Source organism: Amblyomma maculatum, chromosome 1 (assembly GCF_055883805.1).
Source record: "Amblyomma maculatum isolate TAMU_Amacu chromosome 1, ASM5588380v1, whole genome shotgun sequence".
In the NCBI taxonomy this organism is placed as follows: Eukaryota; Metazoa; Arthropoda; class Arachnida; order Ixodida; family Ixodidae; genus Amblyomma; species Amblyomma maculatum.
Window position 1 is genome coordinate 179,316,062 of NC_139344.1, and position 24,261 is coordinate 179,340,322.

The 24,261-nt window shown below is 45.9% G+C and overlaps 1 protein-coding gene across 1 annotated transcript in view; it reads left to right on the top strand.

Annotated features, from left to right (window-relative positions):
* The window catches only part of Dlg5 (MAGUK family member discs large 5), a 126,052-nt gene extending 122,978 nt beyond the window's left edge, over positions 1-3,074 (top strand). The window contains exons 25-26 of the mRNA XM_084589677.1: positions 537-646; positions 2,231-3,074. Coding sequence (XP_084445803.1) covers positions 537-646; positions 2,231-2,334 — 214 coding nt within the window. The 3' untranslated portion in view covers positions 2,335-3,074. The remainder of the gene's footprint in view (positions 1-536; positions 647-2,230) is intronic.
* The last annotated feature ends 21,187 nt before the right edge of the window (positions 3,075-24,261 follow it).

Below are 24,261 nucleotides of genomic sequence, written 5' to 3' on the forward strand. Positions count from 1 at the left end.
GTGTGCCATTGAGCCTTCAACTAAATTTCATTACATTGAAAGTTCGGTGAAATTTACTTCGTTATAGGGGGGCTAAAAATACATTGTGTTCTATGCGCCCGAAGTTAAAGAAATTGAACTACTTCGTTACATCGGGGACTTCGTTAAATTGAAGTTCGCTACATCGAGGTTGTACTGTATAGTAGGTGCCTGCCTTGCCATGAAAATGGGGGGGGGGGGGGGGGACAGTTCATAATGTTGATTAATTACTGAGAAGAGTCGCTGTGACAAGTCAACACCTAAAGTGCATTCAGAAAGGAAGATATCTGCCGAAGAAAAGGCATCTGCTCAAATGAAAGTCAAAATATGCATTTATTGACACTATATAGTAGGTAAAAAATGATATGCTACAATTTCAAATTGTGTTTATGTACTAGAGGGCAGAAAATGCAAGCAAAAAAAGGCAGTTTGTTAAAATGCATTCCTCAGTGATGAATAGCATGTGCTTTTCCGAGCTTTTTATCCATTTTTTAGGAACTGGTGTTTACTTATTTCAGGGAAGTAAAGGACTCGACTTACTTGACAGAGAAGGTGACCACCAAGGCAGCTAAAGAAATGTATGAGCATGCCCTTAAGATTGAGAGCGAGTACAAGCACCTAATTAATGGTAAGTTCATGTATTTCTTTCCCTTGTTTCAAGCACTGTGGATGAATTTGGCGCTTCCAAGGATAAATGGCACCTGCTGCGGGAATTGCCAAAGTCTATTCTAGTTTCTGAAGTAGGCCGGCTTAAATGTTTTAGTGTTATAAAACTGTGTCTGCAATTAGTTTTTTCTTGTGGTTCATGTCGCCTAAGCAGCTTATACACATCACAGCCATTGTTCGGTTAATGAAACTTAAACTACCCCGTAGGGGTGGCGCAGTGGTTACGGCGCTCGACTACTGCTCCCAAGGACGCAGGATTGAATCCTGGCCTCGACGGCCGCTCTTCGATGCAGGCGAAAAACAAGGCGCCCGTGTGCTGTGCGATGTCAGTGCATGTTAAAGAACCCCAGGTGGTCGAAATTTCCAGAGTCCTCCACTATGCCATTTCTCATAGCTTGAGTTTCTTTCGGATGTTAAACCCCACAAACCAAACCGAAGCTTAAACCAAAAAAGGAGGAAGAATAACTTTGGTTTTAAGTTATTTAGTAGTCGAAGGGAAATACCATGGGGAATCGAAATACACTAATGCCTGATGCATCATTTGAAAGAAAACGTGCAGCCAAATGTTTGGTTCCTGAATTCCTTTATTCCAGCAGCCTGTCAAACAGCATTCTGTAGGCATGTCCAGCAGTGCATGCGCATGCATGGATTTTCAAAGCATTGCTGCATAGATTGAAGAATGTTTTCATTTCTTGCAGATGCATTTCGCTTACATGTTTTGTTTGGTGTTGTACCTAGCACTGTGTCAATAATCTTGAATGTGAGGCAGAGAATTGAAGGCGTTCACACAAAAGGTGCCGTAAATATAAATAGTATCCACTGGAAGCGGCCCTTTGTCACCACGTCAACTGGAACTTCTGAATTATGTTACATATGAGGACTTCATCACTACTGATGACAACTTTGTTGTGGCACCGTGATGCGCAAACTGACCGACCAAGAAATCATCGCTCGGCTGATTCCCGCAGGCGATGCAAGTAGTGCTGACGACAGCGAACTGAAAAGAGAAGAGCTAGCTCTAAGCAATGCAGAGGCCACTGACAGGGCCAAGACTTTGCCATTTTTGAATGCTAGGGGGTGACATCTCTACTGGCATGTTCATTTTTGCTCTCCAATGGAATGAAAGGCAATGTTTCAGTTTATACCAAGGTTTTTGTTAAAAAATTGTGCAGTTTTGCACCTTTGTGTTAGAGCATTTTTTGCTTTGGTTTATTAGCAGACTTGTTATGCCAGTTCTGGACTCCACGCAAATGTCAAGCATTAATAAACAACTTGCTTATTGGCCCAATACTTGAGTTTACAGATTATTGTGCCACCTGTGGAAGCACAGATGTACTCAGTACTGATGAGGATAGTGTACATAAAACTGGGCGTGCACACGTGTGCAGGAATTTGTGGGCCTACTTTCAAGACAAATATCAGATGTAGCAAGTTAATTTTTATACCAAATACGACTTTGTTATAACAAGGTTTGACTTTGCATTAATGAGATTCTTCTGATCAGAGGCGCGACTAACAATGACTTGTAATACCCATGCACTTGCAGCCGTGATTCCGGGCAGCAACTTGGCCTACATGTGCACCCAGGTCAAGATGTGTGTGGATGATGAACAGAATAAGGCCCTCTGGGTTCCCTCTGGATCAATCTGACATTGGGTGATGGTGTCAGTGGAAGCCACACCAACTGTGTTTTTCCTCCTCCTCTTGGTGGCTCTGTGTTGGCAGCTCATCTACCTTATGAACAAAGTTGAACACACAGCAACTTTTACTTAATTTCACAGTCCCTCTCCTACTCATGTACAGGGCATGTGTGCTCTTTGAAACACCGCCATCATTGCAGTTAGCCCTTGGCTCATCTTGTTAGACCGGTTGTGAAACACTGTACACTTGTTTATGTTTGCAGAGGCAGCCACTTGTGTTGTGGTCGTTGTAGAGAGTGTTCATAGGCTAATATATGCATAAATAGTATATATATATATATATTATATATACACACACACACAATATATATATAAATATATAAATATATATATTAAGGATGTACCTGTACAGGCATACACACCCGGCAAGCACCAGACAATTGCCATTCTCCGTATACAGCATTGCCGACGCACACATAAATACACACAGACATAGAGACATGTATACTGCAGCTGTTGCATTAACCTGTTTCGCTCAAAAATGTCTTCTTAAGGGAGAAATTTTGGATGCACTCTTACCTCTTTGGATGTGACCCAGGAAAGTTTCCCAATGGCTCAAACAATTTTTGCTTTCTCACAACAAACAAGAAAATATACCGACAGAGTTTGCATTTCTTTCCGGATCCTCTTTGTACAAACTGGTCTCTTTGGAAATAAAAGATAGTTTTACGACTTCCTTGGAAACCATAATATTCCAATGTTTTATTAAAACTCTTAGGTCTTGTGTGCTTGTTTTCTTTTCTTATCTCTTCTGGTTGCTTGAATTGATAGTACTGTAAATTAAGAGTATTAAATGTGTTCCGTATTGCTGCGGCTGCTCTTTGCGAGCATCATGTGCCAACAAATGAAAGATTGAAGAGGTTGAAGGCCCGTTCCAGCCAGCTCTTGATGCTCTTGGCTTGCTGTCCGGTTTTGTCCAGGTGATCCCCTATTAAATACTTTGCTATGAGCCCAAACGGCTATGTGAAAATATCAAGCAAAATTCAGAAGACTTAAGCCCTGTGTACATGGACTCGACAGCGTTGGGCAAGCAAGGTCACCCTTGATCCGCTTGATGTCTACATGAACTTTCTTCTTGCAAGTACAGCAGTGGCATCTACCGTTGCGATCTGCACTTACTGTGTAGCTTCCTGTTCATTTTTGATTCTGTTGTCTTTTACTATTGAGAGCTTCGCTAATTATTTATCGTTGGTGGGGGCTAGAAAGCATCCAGTTTTGCAGACGCTGCTAGCCGCGCCAGAAGCTTTTTGATCAGAGAGTTCCCCATAATCCAACTCCCCGACTCAGTGGTGTCAACATGCTTTTAGACAAATGGATCAAGAGAGTCAACTTTCCACTAGCAGGCGAGTTCACTGGACTCGCTCCGCCACCTACTTAACCTGACTGCGTATCTATGAACCCGACAGCTGGTTTTTTACTCTGCAGGTTAACTTGACCCAACTTTGTTGAGGTCATATATACAGGACTTTAATGTCACGGTGAATTAGAAGTTCCTAAAGAGTGATTTTAGAACAAAAGAATCTTGCATGTCTAAGATTTGATGATTTAAAATGATTTATTTATTTATTTATAGGAAGGGAAAGGCGAGGTAACTGTCTCACTTGTTTTCTGTGGACACCGCAACCGCGCCGTAAGGGAAGGGAGGAAGGTGGGAATGAAAGTGGAAAGAGAAAGAGGAGCCGTAGTGAAGGGCTACGGAGTAATTTCGACCACCTGGGGATCTTTAACGTGCGCTGACATCGCACAGCACACGGTTGCATATCTAAGATATCCAGCTAATTGTAGCATGTAGAGGAGAGTGGGACAATGCGGGACACCAATTTTCTTATAGTCTTCGCAACTTTCATCAATGAAATATAATTGCTGCTTTCTTGGCATCATACTGGTGAATATGAAAAGGCCAGCTGAAGTGGAAATTTGACAATATTGCAAAGCTTAAAATTTTACATTTTTCCTTCTGCCTGAAGCAAAATAGAGCATTGGACGAGGCAGAATGAGGTGCCATTCAAAAATTTAGACACTACTCGGTTTTTGCAGTGAATGCTAGGAATGCCTCCATAGGCACCAACGCTATCTTCATGAGCTTGTTCACTTGAACTCCAGGTGCAATCTGACACCGTTTTGTTTCATGGTCTGCTACAAACGTGGCAGTTCTACAGCTAGGCTTTGCGATTGTCAACTTTCGGCTGCCTTCCTCACTTTTGTTTGGTACCATAGCTCTTCTCCAATCATTTTGCCCCTGTCAAATAGGCCTGTGATTTGTCCAATTTGCCTTCTGTGAAAATGAGCTTTTAGGTGTGTTTGTAGGTTAAAAACAATAGCTTGCTTCACTGTGAAAATGCATTGTAAAAGCCTATTTTGATAACCATAAAAATGCAACACTTCAATGTCAAAGAAACTGCAATTGCTGCTCTTCATAGAGTTTTTGCTGTTCCGTGGTGAATACCTTTGAACGAGATTGGAGGTTTCCCTTGTACCGGTTTCCATTGGGCGAACAGGAGCACTTTTAGCTGCACTAAAAGTGCAGTAATTAGCTGCACTAAAAGTACTCTCGCGAGTTTCAGCACCTACCAGTGGTCGAACAGGAGCAGTGGCGTTGTGTTCTGTTGGCAGAGGAGGCGCGCTTTTGGGGTCCCGGGAGCAGCCGAGAGCAGTCATCGGTGCTCCGTCGCCAGCGGCGCAGTACAGGGAGAGCGGAGGATGTCACGCGACCTTTTTAACGCGGTAGCGTTAAGGAGCTCGTGTCGCAGAAAAGACAGTGTCGTCGGCGGCGTTGGCCGTGAGCGATAAATCCCGGCATGCACTTCATAAATAAAAAGCAACTTCCAAGATGGGCTGGGTGGGAATCGAACCAGGGTCTCCGGAGTGTGAGACGGAGACGCTACCACTCGGCCACTAGTTGTTTTTTTTTTCTTTATTGCCGGGCTCCGACAACCAACTCAGTACATCACGATACACTATATACAAACACAAGCAAGACGTGGAACAAAAAGGAAACGCTGTCAGTTTTGTACTGACATTGTCACTTAAAATTCCTTTAGCCCTGCCAAGGCTGGAAGCCTTGGCAGCCACTGCAGCACACACTCAAGTGTCTTCTGCACCTCAACGAAGCGGGAAATGCTCTCCCGAAAATACAACCGTGCAGGCCTCGCATCAGGATCACAATAGAAGCCGGCCAGCGGGAGCGCCATACAGAGTGGAGGCCAGCCAACATTACGAGATCGAAAGGAAAACCATCTTCGTTATCTATCGCCAAATATCTGATCCCGTGTGGATCTAGAGGGAAATCCTTTTTCACTGTTCTCTGCAGAACATCCAAGAAATACACTCCTTCCCAGCAGTGAAGAAAAACATGATCTATAGTTTCGGGTAGCTTGCAGATTAGAGTTTTTTTTTATAAGCAAATTATGGTATCTAATGCAGGTTTTGCATTGCTCGTGGCTAAATGTGCAAAAGCTACACAGAGTGTTTGCCACCTTTATTTGGGCATCGCAGTGGGAATGGTGCAGCCAAACAAATTTGTTCAGAAAGGTGGAGGACGGTGGTCTTGCTCTGGCGCACCTCTTTGTGCGACAGCTTATTAACAGGTTTCTGTTTTTCCGGGGCACAAAAGACTTTCTTACGAACGGTGTGCCAAATGAGATTAAGACTGTCGTTGCCAAAATTTGTGATCGGCACGAATGAAATGCCAGGGCCAATTAAGGGCTTTTTCAAGGAGGTGGTGATGAGCGTATGTTTCTTGACAGTACGATTTTCTAACGATTATTTGTCTGCGGTGAAAAGGAAAACACTGTACAAAGATGTGTGCGACAGCATACTTCCTGTACCGATGTACAGAGCCATGCACAGTGGAGGGCCGGGCCAGAATGTGTTAAAACGGGTGAAGAAAATGCAGGTGATACCAGGCATGAAGTCCTTTTTTTTTAAACTTCATACTGAAACACTTCCAGTCAAAACATTCCTTGAACAACGAGGTTTTTTCTTACCATGGGCACTCAGCCACGAGTTCGATGCTTGAAAGTGCACAAAAGCGCTTCTAGTGAATGCGGTGTTGCCTTAGAAACGTGCCGTAGAACGTTATACTGCGGTGTATATCGGTAATTATGAGCATGTTACAGAAGTCGCAGTTGCACGAGTAGCGAAGTACGTTTCCGCTACATTTCTTCTGCGCACATGCAGAGCCATCTTGCGGCAAACAGAAGAATCCCTCCTCGCAATATGCGGCGCTGCCCCGACACGTGACGCGCCACTCGCCCCTGACGTTTCGCCGTGCACCCTCACGGGTTGTAGAATCAAGCGTCTTGCCTTTCTTTAGATCACTATCTTCGCTCACCCGTTTCTCCCCTTCGGGCCGCGCGGGTACCGGTGCGAGGATGCCCCAATACCCTTGCGTTTAATAAGTTTTCTCGCTCTCTCCCCTTCCAACATCCAGCGTGCGTCACTCGAACAGTGGTGTTCAGGCGACGCGGCTCCTCTTTCCGCTCACAGCGCGATTGCTAGGTGCAGCGTCTGATGCCGGACGCCTCTGACGTGATCGCTGCGCCGTAGCGCTTCTGCTGGGAAAGCGTCCCCTGCGATGTGTGCCGAGCTGCTTCCGAGGAATCATGCTTCTGCGTGGTGCTCCCAAGCGAGATAGAGGACGATCCCATCAAGACGTCAGCCCCATGATCGCGTCCGCCTTCATGGCGCGTCGCTGCCCGGCTTTCTCCCTCCGAGACACCGAGTTCTTTGGTTCGTTCCGCTTGCTCAGGCGCACGTTTCGTTGCCGCGCCGAACGCTGCGTTGCTCGGCGCTCACCGTTGCGATAATGTAGATTGTGAGAAGCACTTGTTTGAACAAATAATTAGAAAAAAGTTGTACAGTGCACTTAGAAGTGTTGAGTATGAAAACTATGTCTTTGTGTGACTCAAGAGCATACCGAGCGAATGAGTGGGCGGTGCGAACGAGGTGCAATAACGCTATCGCGTTCCACTCTTGAAGGCGAAGCTTAAACTTCCTCCAAATTTTTGATGTTACTTCTGGCACGACCGGTCTCGAGGGAGAGCGCGCGCGCTCTCTCCCTCGAGACCCGGCGGGATGCCGTGCTTCCCGGAGCCCGGGCAGGGCGGTCGAGAAAAATGGCCGAAGACGGCAGCGGTGGCGTTCGGCCGGCAGATACGGGCAACGCAAGCGCGGGAAAAGTTTGATCACATGACGCGTCCCCATTGCTTTCGTGCGCTGCTCTGGCTGCTCGTTGCTCTTGCTGCTGTTCGCCCAATGGAAACCGGTATTAGAAGGATAAGAGCTGGGGCGGCCCTTACCCCGCCGGTAACATGCCGATGAGAATTTCAAGCACATTGGACCAATCACATGCCCGAAGTGTTCCACACCAGCTTCAGAAGTGGATGTTCGCCACCTGCTGTGGACTTGTGCAGGAACAAGGGCATCAAGGACACAGATTCTGCGCGAAGCGGGACTAACCACAATGGCAGAGGACGTCTCTAAATGGCTCAACGGGAAGAGTGGGAGCCTGCTCCAGTTCCTTACCGAAAATAATTTACACGAGTTTATATAATATGCCTTATGGCAAGCTTGCGTAAAAAAAAAAGAAAAAAAAGACCTTTAGCGAAGTAAACACTTGGTTGTATTAAAGGGTTAAAGGGGTCATGCCATGGTCATCCACTATTTTTCAGTTTTGTAGTCTGGCAGATAATACTGGACCTTATTTTATTTCCAAAATTTGAGAGCCCTAGCCCTAGACTCGTTATTTCAAATGAAGTGACTGAAGTTGAGAAAACGAAGCTCCTACCGGCAGCGACCGATGTTGAGACGATTGGTGACGTCACATACTGATTCACTTGCCACATAGCGCTAAAAAGACGAGGACACAGCGAGACACAGGACGGGCGCTCGCCCTGTATGTCTCGCTGTGTCCTTTTCCTTTTTTAGCGCTATGTGGCAAGTGGACCGTTACCAACTCGCCCAAGCTTCCATTCTGTCACTGACAGACTCCGCGTCGTCTGCTGCTGTGCCGGCGCCGATAAGCTGCCGATACAATACTGTGTTCGCGTTTGCTCAAAGACCAGCATGACTCCCAATGAGTGTTCTCAGCATGTTTCTGAAAACAGAACACAGACCGTATTGAAGCGCGATTTAGTTCTTGCCCACACATCCACCTTCAGTACAACCGCCGCCATCGGCCTGTGCCAGAAAACCATGCTAGAACTTGTTTTTCTCGTAATAATTTTAGGCCCCGGATAAGGGAATTTAAAAAATAAATGCTTTTTGAGAAATGTTCAGCTGTACGATGGTAGTTTTTGCTCACGGGCTTCCGCCGGTGCGGTGCCGGGCCGTGTTTCTTGTATATGCTATATAGCTCCACTGCTAAGGCATCGCCGAAAATAATTTCCTCCACTACAAAACAATGGGGTTGAGAGGAAGTTTTAGGATCAAGTGTTTCTTTTACGAAAACGCCTAGCTGATCATAACTGCCGTCCGCTGTAGCTTCGACGCTAAGCAATGTAGGCCTAGCGACGATTAGGGAGAAGCAGACGGCAAGAGTGCCGTCGTCAGCCTGCGCTCGCGGGCGGCACCATTGCTGTAAGCGTCGTGAGCTTATCGTCTTCTTTCATAATGCGGCTAGGCCAGACTTGGGTCTGGCAACGAGCCGCGTAAACGACGCTGCTAAGACGGAACGGTGTGCGCTCTGCGCTGTCGGGTGTTGCTCGAAAATTGTACAAAAGCGCCGTCGGACGGCATTCTATGCGCGTTTCATGTGTTGCTTTTGAGACGTGTTTCAGTGCACACTGTTCCAGCGGGCCAGCGCATGCCGCTTTCGTACTTGGGCGTGATGTGCTCTTGAATCCTGCCCACAGGCGCCGCGTTATTGCCTAAGTTAAAAGCGCTAACAGAGATCGAAAAGCAGCTTGCGGTAACCACTGTTTAGTCGTCACCTGCTGCGCCGGTAGCCAGATCAGCAAGCTGTTTACGAAGAAACGAAAATATAGCTTTAAAAATATCTGCAGCTTCGGTGGAGCTGAGACTTTCAGCATTTGTTGGTTGGCACATCAGGAATAAATTCAATAAACAGTTTAAAATCCAAATTTGGTGTCATGACCCCTTTAATACTAATTTACATGCTGTTTGGAGCTAAATTTATTCATGTACTCTTCAGGCCAGTTGGCAGGGCAGTTACACCTATGTGTAATGAACCTCATTGTTGCGAATTCCTCGATATTACAAAGTTTTTTTCAAATCCCCAACGCTGCCCTGATTGAAGAGTGTGTATTTGAAAACTACATGTAACAAACATGTTGCGGCGGTTGACCTTGAAATAATAAACTCGGCGTGTCGAGCTGTTTCTTAGCTAGTGCTGAATTACTGGAAATTTGGCAGAACCCCGTAACATTCATGGCTAAAACGAACATGAAAGGAACGTCTACCATCGCAACAAGCGACCGCAATTGATGCAGTGCGCATCTACGTGGATATGCAGCAGTTTCCGCTGCTTTTCCATTTGCAACGTGGCAGTACAATTAGTACAATAGTTCATGCTCAAAGACAGCGAAATGGGACAAAGCCGGCGGGAGCAGTGTGCGCCTATGTGCCATGCGTTTGCTGGCAGGTTAGCGGGAAAAGCGCAGAGGGCCGAGAAGGCGATCCTGGGGCAACGGTGTGGGCGACGCAAGCCCCTCTTCGCCCGTCTGCTTCGCGACCGCGCTCTTTCCCGAACATCATAACCCAAACTCGAAGCACGGCCGCTCAATGGATGTGCGCCTCTATTGAGCGGCCGTGCTCGAGGTGTGCTCAGGCCGGGCCGGACACATTGATCCCGAACACACGAAACTTTTCTGAAAGCGCAAATATGGCCATTGTGATCTGTAGGCGTCTTGAGTGCGTATTATGAAATTTTTCCGGCATCCTCGCCACTCGAGGTAGAGCATCTGAGTTCTTTACTGACCTCTATCCTACTTATTTCCACCGGACACGTCCTCACCGTGAATGGATCTTCGTTAGCTATCAACGACAGAGCAGAAGAGCCGCTTGTGTATTTAGACAATCGCGTAACACCGGCGCAAATGTTCATTATTTGCGCTATGCTGTCACTTGTCACGCGTCTCTGTTATGGCTTTCTTCAGGTCTCGACGTAGCCTCGCTGGAAGCGGGACATAGTACCTAGTCAAAGCATCTTCAGTCCTTGAGTGTCCGTTTCCCGGTGCAGGCAAACCAGCCAGTATTCCAAATACAAATGTCGTCAGCATATTTGACATACGCACTTACCTGCAATTTTTTTCGCAATGAGTCGGGAAGGCCAGTCATTGCGACATTAAAGGGCGTGGGGAAAAGAACATTTCCTTGAGGTACACCTCGTGATACAGCCCTTTCGGTGCTTATGCTACTCCGTAACAAGCGATTAGCCCTGATAGCTCGACAGGCTTTACTTTCGGTACAAGCTTACCTTCAAGGTGTGGGATTGTCTCTATCAGCGGAAAAATCCGGCTTTGTTCTGTGTCCAGGTGTAGGAAGAGCTCATGCGCGGTTAAAGATAGACCTTGGTAACTCTTCCATTCGCCAGTTTCATCACACGCGTTTTCTGGGTGTCATTATTGACTCCCGTCTCATCATCATCATCATCATCATCAGCCTGATTATACCCACTGCAGGGCGAAGGCCTCTCCCATATTTCTCCACTTAACCCGGTTCTGTGCTAGCTGCATCCATTTGACCCCTGCGAACTTCTTAATCTCATCCGCCCACCTAACTTTCTGCCGACCCCTGCTACGCTTTCCTTCCCTTGGAATCCAGTTTGTTACCCTCAGCGACCATCGGTTATCCTCTCTTCGCACTACATGTCCTGCCCATGTCCATTTCTTCCTCTTAATTTCTACTAGAATGTCGGTAACTTGAGTTATTTCTCTGACCCACTCTGCACGCTTTCTATCTCTTAATGTTACCCCTACCATTTTTTGTTCCATAGCCCTCTGAGTTGTCCTCAACTTAAGTAGAACTCTCTTGGTTAGCCTCCACGTTTCAGCCCCATAGGTGAGTACAGGCAACATGCAATTGTTGTATACTTTCCTCTTGAGCGATACCGGTAAGCTGCTAGTCATAATCTGCGAGTGCTTGCCAAATGCACTCCATCCCAATCTTATTCTTCTTGTTATTTCCTTTTCATGGTCCGGATCTGCGGTTACTACCTGTCCTAAGTAGACATATTCGCTTGCTACTTCCAGTATTTCGCTACCTAATGTAAACTGCTGTTCCTTCCCGAGGCTGTTGAACATTACCTTAGTCTTCCGCATATTGATTTTCAAGCCTACCTTTCTACTTTTCCTGCCTAGGTCATCAATCATCTAGTGGCGAAAAGCTGTCGACACGATTCTCATCTTTATATTCACGTCTCAATGTGATCTGTAGAATTGCTAGTGAGCAATGGGGAAACCATCCTTCTTCAATGGTCACTTCATGAAGCGGTGGTGATCAGTCGCATAACGTACCAATTACCTTAATTAAGGCGAAAGCCTTTAATGGGTTATGCTGTCGTAGAAAAAGTGTGTCCCGCTTTTGCGGCGTTCTGATTGGCTGAGGAGGGATGCATTCCTGCCATCTGCAATGTCACACTTATATGTAGCACTGCAACGAATGCCGACAAGAGGCTAACGATGGGCGGCAAATGGTAGGAAATGAAGGGTAGGCTTTCGCCATTCTCCTCTTAAGAGACATCTAAGAGACCCTCTAATTTTATAATTTTCCCCTCGGTATCACAGCTTGAACGCCTCGAAGTTTTCCACAGAAAGGGCCTAAGAAGACCCATTGAAGTTCCTCAGGCGGCAGCGAACAATGCAGTGCTTCATGAGTCGCTATCTAAACCTCTTAGCTGTGTCGCTTCACATAGATTACTAATGCAACTTGGCCGCCTCGGAGAGACGGTAGCTGGGCAATCCCTTCTTCAGTGGATCCGCAAGAGATATGAGTCGAGAGCCTACTTGGCACTTAACTCTTACTTCTTTAGGCATTAATGTTCGAAGGCAAAGGAAACGGTTGAAACCACCCTGGTCATTTCCGACCTTTGACTGTAAGGTCACGATTCCTCATGTGAGCGCAAAGTGCAGTTCTCATTTAGCGACAACGCGTTCCCTTGAACATTTGGAAAGAGAGTATGCCTGCCATCTTCACATTTTCAGTGGTGGTTCTGTAGACAGTCGGAAAATCTAGCTCAGCGGCTTCATCCTTGTATGGACTATACGTGGTCTAGCTGCACGCTTTACTGAAGTTGTGTCCTCAACAACGGCCGAAAGTGTTGCTATTGAGGTGGCTTTGCGGAAGCTAGGGTCTTGTCGGGCTCAACCTGTTGTCATCCTAACAGATTCAAAATCTGCCCTTCAAAGGTTAGAGCGCGGGTTCCTTTCCGATGCCCTGTCTATAAGCTTGGTGCAGAATCTGCACAGCACAGGCTTTACATTTTCAATGGGTGCTCTCAGAGGTGTCAGAGGCAATGAGGTGGCAGACAGTCTCGCCCATAAAGCACTCTCAGGTACTTCCTCAAAATAAGTCCCTCAAGTTAAAGACTGGAGAAAAATGGTACTCAACCATTTTAGTACCCTGTGGAGTGCGCCCCACAAGCCATGTGTGACCAAGGGACTGAGAAGACAGGTTCTGCTCGTACTCCTGCCTGGATGCATAAGACGGGCATTGCATCGTCTCCGATATATTCTATATAAGGTTTTCGCGGGGATATAGAACATTATATTATGTACTGCCCAGAGTACAACGCGGAAAGTGTGTGATGCTCGCTTCGTTCACTTCAGGGCATTGTTTACCCGAATGGAAACCAGACATGCAGATGGGAGGCTTCACACATTCTTTTACAATTTCTGCAGGACACTGATATTGACTAGATGGTGACAGCTGGAATGGACTGTGTTTTACAGAGAGTGAATGTGTACATAGATGGTGACTTCTGGAGTGGACTATGTTATACTGTGAGTGAATGTATGCATCGATGGTGACTGCTGGAGTGGAATATTTACTGTTATATTTGGCTCTGCGCATAGTGGGGCAGATTTCACGGACATTAGAATTTTTTATAAACACTAGTGACGCTACGGTGGAGCAATTGCCGGCAGAATAAGCAAGGCTAATCCCACCTGTAGCATACAACTCAACTCAACTTCTTCCTCCTTACGAGTTGCATGTCAGCGAGTTAAACGGTGATTCCGGAGCGCGCTCAAGTGTTTATGGACGCAAAATAAAGATAACACACACGCACATTGAAGGCGGGAAATAATCACAGAAATAATTATGGAATTAAATAGTGTGAGCGTGTCCAGCCTATGATGCTGCCTCCCGGCTCACAAGGCTGCTTTTACGGATACTTGTAAAAAGATCACCATGGAACATGTTTGTAATTTACTTTATACTGTCAATTGTAAAAAAAAAAGTGCAGAAAAGAAATGTCGGAAGTCGGTCTCTTCATCGGCGTTCGAAAACGCAGCGTTAATACATTGCGCCACAGAAGCGACGGGACGAGTAGGCGTGAATTGCGCTCTTGTTCGTTTCAACAATATTTCTGCTATTTGTCTCCAGGTAACGCTACTCCAGGTCTATTTGTCTCCAGGTAACTAAAGCCCCTCTATCTTTTGAAAGTAGAGAAAATGGAAGATCTTTGCCGCCTTCTCCCTGCCCGGCGTCTTCATCCTCGTTCTCTTACGCTTCCCCCCTAAAACAGAAAGGGGAGCCGGTTTTCCTGCTCTCGTTGGCTGCTGGGCACCAGAATGCCCCTTCACGCGGCCGCCGTGTCATAATGCGTCACCACCAGGGGCAAAAACTTGTTTTTCTTGTTTATTATTTTTGCCCGGTCGCCATCAGACTGCTTCACACGGTTTCCTGTGGCTTGCGCCCGTACAGTTTCATGTACGTGATGTCATGCGGCAGCGCTTTTCAATGCTCATGGAGGCCAGAAAATGATTCAATGTAATTTGCATTCCTCGAGGGAAAAGCGATAAGCTGCGTACTAAACAATGGCTGCAAAATGTAATCAAGAAAGACTGTCGCGACGAAAAAAGGCTATTTTGTATGAGGCACTATGTGTCTTGATGTTTTCTGCACCTATACGGAGCGTTCGCCAAATTTAAGGGCGCAAGTTGTTTCTGTCTTGTTGCACTTCTTTTCATTTCTTATATGACGAAAATAACTGCTTGACCATTTTCATAAAATTTGATCTCCACATTGGATCAGGAGGTGTGTTGTGAACATACTCAAGTGAACTAGCTTGCAATCAGCGCTAGCAAAATTACACACTTTTGTTGTTCGTAAACACTAATGCCGATCTTAATTTCAAACATAGGACACATCTTTTATTGCGATAGCAATACGACGCAGGTTTCGGCCCGTCGCGTAGTCCCGGGAAGGGCCACGTTTGACCTTGAACAGCCGCGAAGACGACTAAGGAGACGAAAATGAAAAAGACGAAGAAGAAGATGAAAACGAAAAGAAGACGAAAACGAAATAGGCGAAGAAGACGAAGAAGAAGACCAAGAAGAAGAAGAAGACTAAGACGGAGAAGAAGACAAGAAGGAGAACGACTAAGACGAAGAAGGAGACCAATATGAAGACTAAGACGAAGAAGAAAACTTAGAAGATGAAGACGAAGAAGATGATAAAAAAGATGAAGAAGAAGACGACGAAGAAGAAGAAGACGATGAAGAAGAAGACAACGAAGACGAAGAACGCTCGGTCACCCGCAGCTAATGCTTTCGCTCCTCATTCGGTTCAGCAGCATTGAACCCTTCTCATTTATATGTGGGCTGGTATAGCTTACGCTCTCGCGTCATACTCTTAAAGGATGAGCTTAAGCGTCCCCAATAATGTAGCACCTTACACTGATAGGGCGTGATAGGGGAATAATAAAGAGGACCGGGGTTCAAATCTTGGTGCCACGCAATTCTCCACCGGAAAAAAAGAAAAAAAAAATTCTGCGTGTCGATGGAATTGCATAAACAGGATTGGGGTGCGACCTGACGCGGTGAACACCTCCAGAAACGCACTCCCTCACCAGAACAGGAGTTGGCCACCCTGGTGCAGTAATTGGCCGCAACCTCTCATGATTAGTTCCATAAAACTCCGGCCCTCAGTCACCAGCGACTGCGGAACAACTGACCACAGCGGCGGTCAGACCTGTGACGCAGCAGGGGGTGGCTCCGCTGCACAGGCCGCCATTGGAAATTGACCCTGGTAACGTTTAACGCTAGAACCCTAGCTAGTGAAGCTAGTTTAGCAGTGGTTGTTACAGGAACTAGAGGGTATGAAATGGGAGGTCATAGGGCTTAGTGAGGTTAGGAAGCCGAGTGAGGCATATACTGTACTGAAGGATGGGCATGTACTGTGTTATCGAGGTTTACCGGAGAGGCGAGAACTAGGAGTAGGTTTCCTTGTCAATAAGTATATAGCAGACAATATAGATGAATTATATAGCATAAATGAGAGGGTGGCAGGCATCGTAATTAGGCTTAATAAGCGCTATAAACTGAAGGTTGTACAGTCCTATGCACCTACATGTAGTTATGATGACCAGGCAGTTGGAAGCTTCTACGAAGATGTAGAATCGGCAATGCGAAAAGTAAAGACGCAGTATACTGTACTAATGGGTGACTTCAATGCCAAGGTAGGGAAAAAGCAGGCAGGAGACCAGGCAGTAGGTGACTATGGCATTAGTTCTAGGAATAGCAGGGGGGAGTTACTAGTTGAGTTTGCAGAGCGCAATAACTTAAGAATCATGAATACCTTCTTCAGCAAACGGAAGAACCGGAAATCGACATGGAAAAGTCCTAACGGGGAGACTAAAAATGAAATCGACTTCATACTGTGTTCAACACCCGCCATTATGCAAGACGTAGAGGTAATCGGGAAAGTGCGATGCAGTGACCACAGGATGGTGAGGTACCGAATTAGCCTAAATCTGAAGAAGGAACGCAACAGATAAGAAAGAAACCCATCAACGAATTAGCAGTGAGGGGGAGGGCAGAAGAGTTCAGCATCTCGCTACAGAATAGATATTCAGCTCTAACCGCGGATGGCGACATTACCCTAGAAGCAATGAACAATAATTTCAGAGATATCATTACTGAGTGCGCTGTAGAAGTACGGTAGGATAGTTAGAGAGGATACCGGTAAGCTGTCTAAGGAGACGAAAGATTTGATGATGAAACGCCAGAGTATGAAAGCTTCCAATCCAACAGACCAGATAGAATTGGCCGAGATATCAAAGCTAATCAATAAGCGCAAGGTGGCCGATATAAGGAAGTATAACATGGCGAAAATTGAGCATGCTGTAAAGACCGGGGGAAGCCTTAAAGCGGTAGAGAAGAAATTGGAAAAAACCAGATGTATGCGATAAGGGACAAGGCGGGTAACGTCATCACGAATATGGACAAGATAGTCAAAGTAGCCAAGGAGTTCTATACAGATCTTTACAGCAGCCAAAGTAGTCAGGACCGTAATGAGATTGGCGGGAAGAGAAAAACAGTCAGACGTTCCACCTGTGACGAAGGATGAGGCCAAGAAAGCACTAGAAACTATGAAAAGAAGGAAATCAGCTGAAGAGAATCAGATAACTACAGATTTGTTGAAGGACGGGGGGGATATCGTGTTAGAAAAACTGGCCACCCTGTATACGCAGTGCCTGGTGTCATCGACGGTACCGGAACCATGAAAGAATGTAAACATTATCCTCATTCATAAGCAAGGGGACTCTAAGGACCTTAAAAATTACAGACCAATCAGCTTACTGTCTGTTATGTATAAGGTATTTACTAAGGTAATCGCTAATAGAATCAGGACAACCTCAGACTGCAATCAAGCGAAGGATCAAGCAGGTTTTCGGAAACGGTACTCTACTATCGATCATATCCATACCATCAATCAGGTGATAGAAAAATGCTCGGAATATAACCAGCCCTTATACATAGCATTCATTGATTACGAAAAAGCATTTGACTCAGTTGAAACTTCGGCGGTGATGCATGCATTGCGAAATCAGGGGGTAGACGAGCCGTACGTGAAAGTGCTGGTAGATATATATATATATATATATATATATATATATATATATATATATATATATATATATATATATATATATATATATATATATATATATATATATATATATATATATAGTGGCTGCACAGCTACCATAGTTCTGCATAAAGAAAGTAACAAAATTCCCATAAAGAAAGGTGTTAGGCAAGGAGACACGATCTCCCCAGTACTATTCACAGCTTGCTTAGCCCTTTCGCTGTCATGAACGTACCGGTACGTTTTCGCACTTCGCCCCCACAGTGTCAGCGATGTGCCGGTACGTTCGCTATCGTGCATTCAAAACTTCGCGCCTGAGCGTGAAGCTGGCGCGCTTGGACAGGCTACGCCATCTGTCAAATCTTTCTACACGTTTGTATTTTCACCCGGCGTTGTGTTGATTCGTATATAAACCTCCTTCACTCCGGCTACGTCACGAAAATGCGGTGGCGCTGTCGTCGTTAGTGACTTTCGCGTGGTAGGCAAAAACACGCTTCAGTCGCTTTGCCTACCGTGATTGTGCGATGGCTTGCTGCTGCCGGGGAATGCAGAGCACCATGCCGACTAATCGCGTCGCTATGACATGTGTTGAAAGACAAACAAGAGGAAGTTTAGTAAGCTTGCATAGGTTTCTTGCCGACAATGGTCGCCGTAAACAGTGGTGGGCCGCCGCGGTGAAGCGCCAAGGCTGGATACCGACGCCTGCTCATCGAATATGTGGCAAATACTTCGTCACGGCTAAGCTGAAACTTATTCACCTTTACGCCAGAGCGGTCTATCGGATCAAAGGTCGCGAATATCTCGAGTTCGGCCTTTTTACGACGCGTGATGGGATCTTGGTACTGTTTTAGTGCTGGTGCGGGCACGGGTGCGCAGGTAACATATGTACCTGCGCGTTTCTTTGTTGGAGCATGCGTAGATGTTTTACCTTTGTAAACTGTTCCTCAAGCCCGTTTTTTCGCTGTGTATGTAAGCGCAGTGAGCTGCTACGCAAGTGATCTGTGTAGCACTCCTCGATCCGTGATGTACCATATTGCATGGCTAAACTTCGCCGCGTTCACTCCAAATTATTTTAATCTACTTCCTGATGAAGATTGCCACTTCACGTTGACAGCTACTGATTTGGACTGGAGCTGCATTTTGTATCTATGCCGAGCGCTTTTATTTGTATTCACAGCGGCTGATTGTGAATGCGAGTTGTGGGGTTTATCCTACATTGAAACGCGGTCACAGTGGCCGAGACCGAACTGGGCCGCCCTAACTACGGAATCACGGGTGAAGGTAAAAACGGCCCCAGAAAAGCGTTCCTCAGAAGATACAGCCCCGAAAAAAAGGTCCCTGAAATATATAGCCCCGGAATAATCGTCCAGAAAGGTCCTATCAGGAAGCGGCCCCTAGGAAAAAATGTCACCGAAGAAATTGGCTGAAAATCTGCCCGGAACTCACTCCGCGAAAAATTGAACATCTTATTGGACGCCTTTTTTTTTTTTTTTTTTAGAATAGATGCAGCTATTGTTTGGGCAGTATGCCCTCTGGGTGCTTTACAGGTTTACAGGAACTGGAGAAGGCTTGGCGAGAAAGCATTGCAAAAAAAAAAAAATAAATAAAAACGAAAAAAAAAAAAACCCCACCACTATAACATCCAGCGAGTATTATACAGTGCATAGTTCCCAGTTTCCAAACTGGGAAATATCGCTCTTTAATATAGGTCTAATCACCCGGCTAATATTACACATTCGAGAGACGTGTTTGCCCTCGACAGCACAAATTTCGGCGCTATAACGTTTTTTTTTTCTTTGCGAACACACGGCATCAGTGCCATGTTTTGCAAATTTCAAGCGGACGGGTAGAAAAAAGCACTGTAGCAAACATTATGACGGCTAGACACAAGGAAACTCAGTCTACGTTTTTAGTAAACAGAACTACAGAACGTAAAAAAAAAAAAAAAAATTAAACGGCGGGGTTCAAAATATACATAATGTTCGCTAAAACAATAAACACAATGTAAGATAAAAACAGTGAAAGTTGATTACAATGAGCGTAATTCATCGCTGATAAGCCAAGCACCAGGCAAGGGGAAAGCTCGACTTTGCAGTACGTTTCATTGCATCTGTTTGGGGCCATTTGTTCCTGGGACGTTTTTACCGAAACCCACGGAACCACAGTGGCCGCTGCAGCTCGTAATTGTAATGCAAGCTAACAGCGCGACTACCCGTAATAAAATTGCTACCTTTATCGACGACAGCCGCCCACGAACAAAGCAAATATAACAGATGCGCAGCGTTCTGATCTCAACCAATAACGCAATGATACGCAAACCGTGCGGTGTCAAGGCTACCGTTGCCACACTGACCTAAATCATCTTAACCATACAGCCGCTCGACGCTAGCCAGGTGCTTCGTGCTAACCAAGAACGCTCATTTGCCGCTCGGTGTGAAGAATCCTCCGATTATGCTATGATGCTTCGAGCGGACTATTCGTACGCGGTACGAGCGCTATTTATGAGCGAGAAAAATCGCCGTCAGCTTACTCGACTCAAAGTAGTTGTAAGCATCCGAAGCTTTGTAATTCTCGATGCGTTCCATGCATAATTTTCTGGGAGAAAACAGAAAATAGATGCCAACGTCGCTCATTTTCCTCGGCTGGCAGCAACGCTTCTCTTGTGCGCCTTGAACCCAATCCCCATCGGTACGGCGTGCGGGTCCGTACGCTGCACGCCGTGTACGTAGAGTTTTTCAGTGTATCGCTTCTGTTCCCATCGCTGAGGCTCACGAAATACTAGCACATGGTCACTTCGTCTGCCTAGAAGGCGCCTGCAAATCACAATAACACTGCCTTGACAAGCTCGGCCACAGTGCCCCGGCTAGCCACTGTACACCGGCCGCGGTCGTGCTTTTTGCCTACCGTGGGATCGCTGACGAGAGCAGCGCCACCTCGATCGCCTTGTTTGTTTACAAACATGAAAGAAGTCTATACTGAAGAGTATGGAGCGACTAAGCCCACCCCGGCTACCTTCTTTGCTGGGGGGCGCGGTCGCTCCGCGCGCGCTACTCTATCACGCTTAGCGGTTTTGTGGCGCGCGCGTTTCACGGCGCATGCGTGCGGTTGTGATTTCAAGGGTTGTTCTGCCATATTCCGCAGGTTTGCAGGTTGTTATTTTTATTCTGTTGGCGTGTCAGCTATGACGCGTCACGTTCAAGGGCTCGCGCCTTTGCCTCTCGACACATGACTAGATGGCTGCTTTCGCTCTCTCTTGGTGCGCTCTTGCTTGCGGCTAGCAGCAGAAAAGGAGGTCCATCTCTCTCTCTCTCTCATCTTGATTTCACAACGTGCCGTTTATCTCCGTTGTGTGTACTACCGAAAGTACGCCCTCCGTGCGCGTGGTTACTTTCGGATAGCTGACTGTGCGGGACTTTCGACTGCGGACTGGAGCGATGGCTCTTGATTATAAACATGAGTGTTGAGCTCGGATTCAGTCTCTAGAGAAGTAACGAGCAGTTTTTTCTTATATTATTCTTTTATCTAATTTATAATCAGACTGATAATGATGATGATGTTAATTAACAACCCCTACAAACACTGAAATGTACATATTCCGTGGACTATGTTATTTGTATAGCAATCATAATCAGAAATAGATCGCTATGCTCGTTCCCAGATATGCTAGTTCCCTGAAACCAAGCTGACACTGGGGGTGCGTCACGGCCAGAAATGCCAGACAGCGAAAGGGTTAGAGGAAGTATTCAGAGACTTGGAATTGGAGCAGTTAGGGATAAGGGTAGATGGAGAATACCTCAGTAATCTGCAATTTGCTGATGACATTGTCTTGCTAAGTAACTCGGGGGATGAACTATAAATAATGATTGATGACCTAGACAGGAAAAGTAGAAAGGTAGGCTTAAAAATCAATATGCAGAAGACTAAGGTAATGTTCAACAGCCTCGGGAAGGAACAGCAGTTTACGTTAGGCAGCGAAGCACTGGAAGTAGTAGGCGAATATGTCTACTTAGGACAGGTAGTAATCGCAGATCCGGACCATGAAAAGGATATAACAAGAAGAATAAGATTGGGATGAAGCGCATTTGGCAAGCACTCGCAGATTATGGCTAGCAGCTTACCGGTATCGCTCAAGAGGAAAGTATACAACAGTTGCATCTTACCTGTACTCATCTATGGGGCTGAAACGTGGAGGCTAACCGGTTCTTCTTAAGTTGAGGACAACTCAGAGTGCTATGGAACGAAAAATGGCAGGGGTAACATTGAGAGATAGGAAGCGTGCAGAGTGGGTCAGAAAAATAACTCAAGTTACTGACATTCTAGTGGAAATTAAGAAGAAGAAATGGGCATGGTCAGAACATGTAGTGCGAAGAGAGGATAACCGATGGTCGCTTAGGGTAACAAACTGGATTCCAAGGGAAGGAAAGCGTAGCAGGGGGCGGCAGAAAGTTAGGTGCGCGGATGGGGTTAAGAAGTTCGCAGGGGTGACGGGTCAAGTGGGTGCAGCTAGCACAGAACCGAGAGTTAATTGGAGAAATATGGGGGGGGGGGGCCTTCGCCCTGCAGTGGGTATAGTCAGGCTGATGATGATGATGATATGATGGCAGGCAAAATAATCTTCCGCCGTTGCTATCGCAATTCAACTAGGGTTAACCAGAGTTAAACCACAACTAATTTTTTTTCCCGGCCTCTGTACTATTTTTTATGGAAGTGATATCCTTTCCGCGGAAAATCTTTGTACATGGCATGCAGTAGTGTTGTTAATGTCTGCTAATGTAAGTTGGATACCAAAAGCACTCATACTTACATTTGAAAGCTATCTTGAGCGACGCGTATAGATTTGAGTATTTGGCCAGTTGCTTAATGTTTAGACAATAACCAGACAGGTGCGTCAGATAGATTTTTTTTTTTGGCTCTTTACTTCGACGCCGCCGACATTTGTTTCACTGATAACTTTCCAGTGTGGTGTACTTGCAGCGCCAGCCCAAGCAAAATTATAATATTTGTTACTTTCATTGGCTGGAAATTCGGAATGAAGTGGAATATATGTCACCCGTGCTTTTTTCTTCGAGTTGCACACTTAAAGCTCTATTTTACTGCCGACCAATATGAACCGATAATACTCAAAAAATGTGGAATAAAGACGCTGAAACCGAACGCGATCCCAATCTTGTTCCCATATGGCCCGCTGCCAAAGCAACGACAGCCTCCTGCGAAAGGATGCGAAGCACGCACACATTTGTCGCAAGCCGAGAAATTATCCGTGCAAATAACTGGACTGCAGGCATGCAAGTAGCTACAGCCTAAATTTGAAATGAAGCATGGATGCATCATTTCATGCAGAATTTGTAAACAAATTTGTGAAAGTTGAGGTTCGTAAATCTGCGTGGAGTTGTTATTTTTTCTCACGTGTGCATCACTTGTAAATACCTGCGAGTTTCTGGTAACTATCTATACGTTTGCCAGTATCTGTACTTATATCAATATGCCTCAATAAAAACTATTACATATATGTCTATATCATACAAATGTTCCAGTGCACCCCCATGTTCTTTACGATCAAAGGCAAAATTTGTGGTTTCTACGTAGACGCCGCGGAAAGCCCGAATCCCATAAATTAGATTGAAACGTGTGTTGAAAATGCTCGTGCAATAAGTATTCTCTTACGCTTTGTTTTTACGTCTCTTTATTCCATTATGGGTTCTCAGCATTGTCCTCCAAATGTGCAACAGTGTTTATCGACACTTTCTTTTGTAATTGGAATTGGGTGTTTTCTATATTTATTTTGGCATGCGCCACATCTTACGGCCTTCAAGGAAAACCATGATTGTGCCAGTGAAATCAGGCGCTGTTTCGCCTGAGTCACTTCTGATTAGCCGCCGTAGGAGCTTTGGTCCATCCGTTTCTTACAGATCGCGAGTTAGAAATAAAACCACGCGATACTCGCGACGCTTTTGCTTCGTAGATTAGCCAAATAGGATGTCAGAATTAGCCTGTTTACCATTCGCACATGGATTCATTACATTTCTGAAATAGCCGTCGGCCCTCATTCATTCTAAGCGCAATTTCCTGCTCAGTTTTATTTTCCGTTCCGGATGCTTCAGTGTACCCGAGCACAATGCTGAAGTGCAAACTTTTCTTGCCATTTTGAGCGTGTCTTCTTTTTCGCTTCTTTGTTGTTGCGAGGGATACGTGCCGCTGCAACCCAACTGGAAATTTACAAGTTGATTATAATACTGCATAGCCGTTTTAAAGAACGCCTCAAGAAGCCATTGACCCTCCCGCAGCGCCACTCGCGCGCAGGCGGGTTCAGCGTGCCGTGTGCAGTGCGCCCGCCGAGGAGAGAGTGAAATTCGAGGAGAACTGAGGAGGAATGCAGTTGAGTGTCGCTACTTTCAGGGGACACTAATAGAGTTACTGTACCTCTTCAGTAACTCTAGACCCTACCGTTCAGAAAACGAAATTATGCCAGTATGTTCTGTACAGGACTGGTTTGTGGGGTTTAGCGTCTCAAAGCAACTCAGACTATGAGAGACGCCGTATAGTAGAGGACTCCGGAAATTTCGACCACCTGGGGTTCCTTACCGTGCACTGACATCGCACATCACACGAGAGCCTTGCTTTTCGCCTCCATCGAAATGCGGTCGCCGAGGCCGGAATTCGGTCCCGCATCCTTGGACACTGTAGTCGAGCGCCGTAGCCACTGCGCCACCCTGGCGGGGTGCAGTGATTAGCGACTCGCAAGTTGACATTTATTGTTGTCTATATATTGCTGTGTACCTTGATGTGTACACAAAAAAGGAGCTAAGGATAACCAGGGAAACAA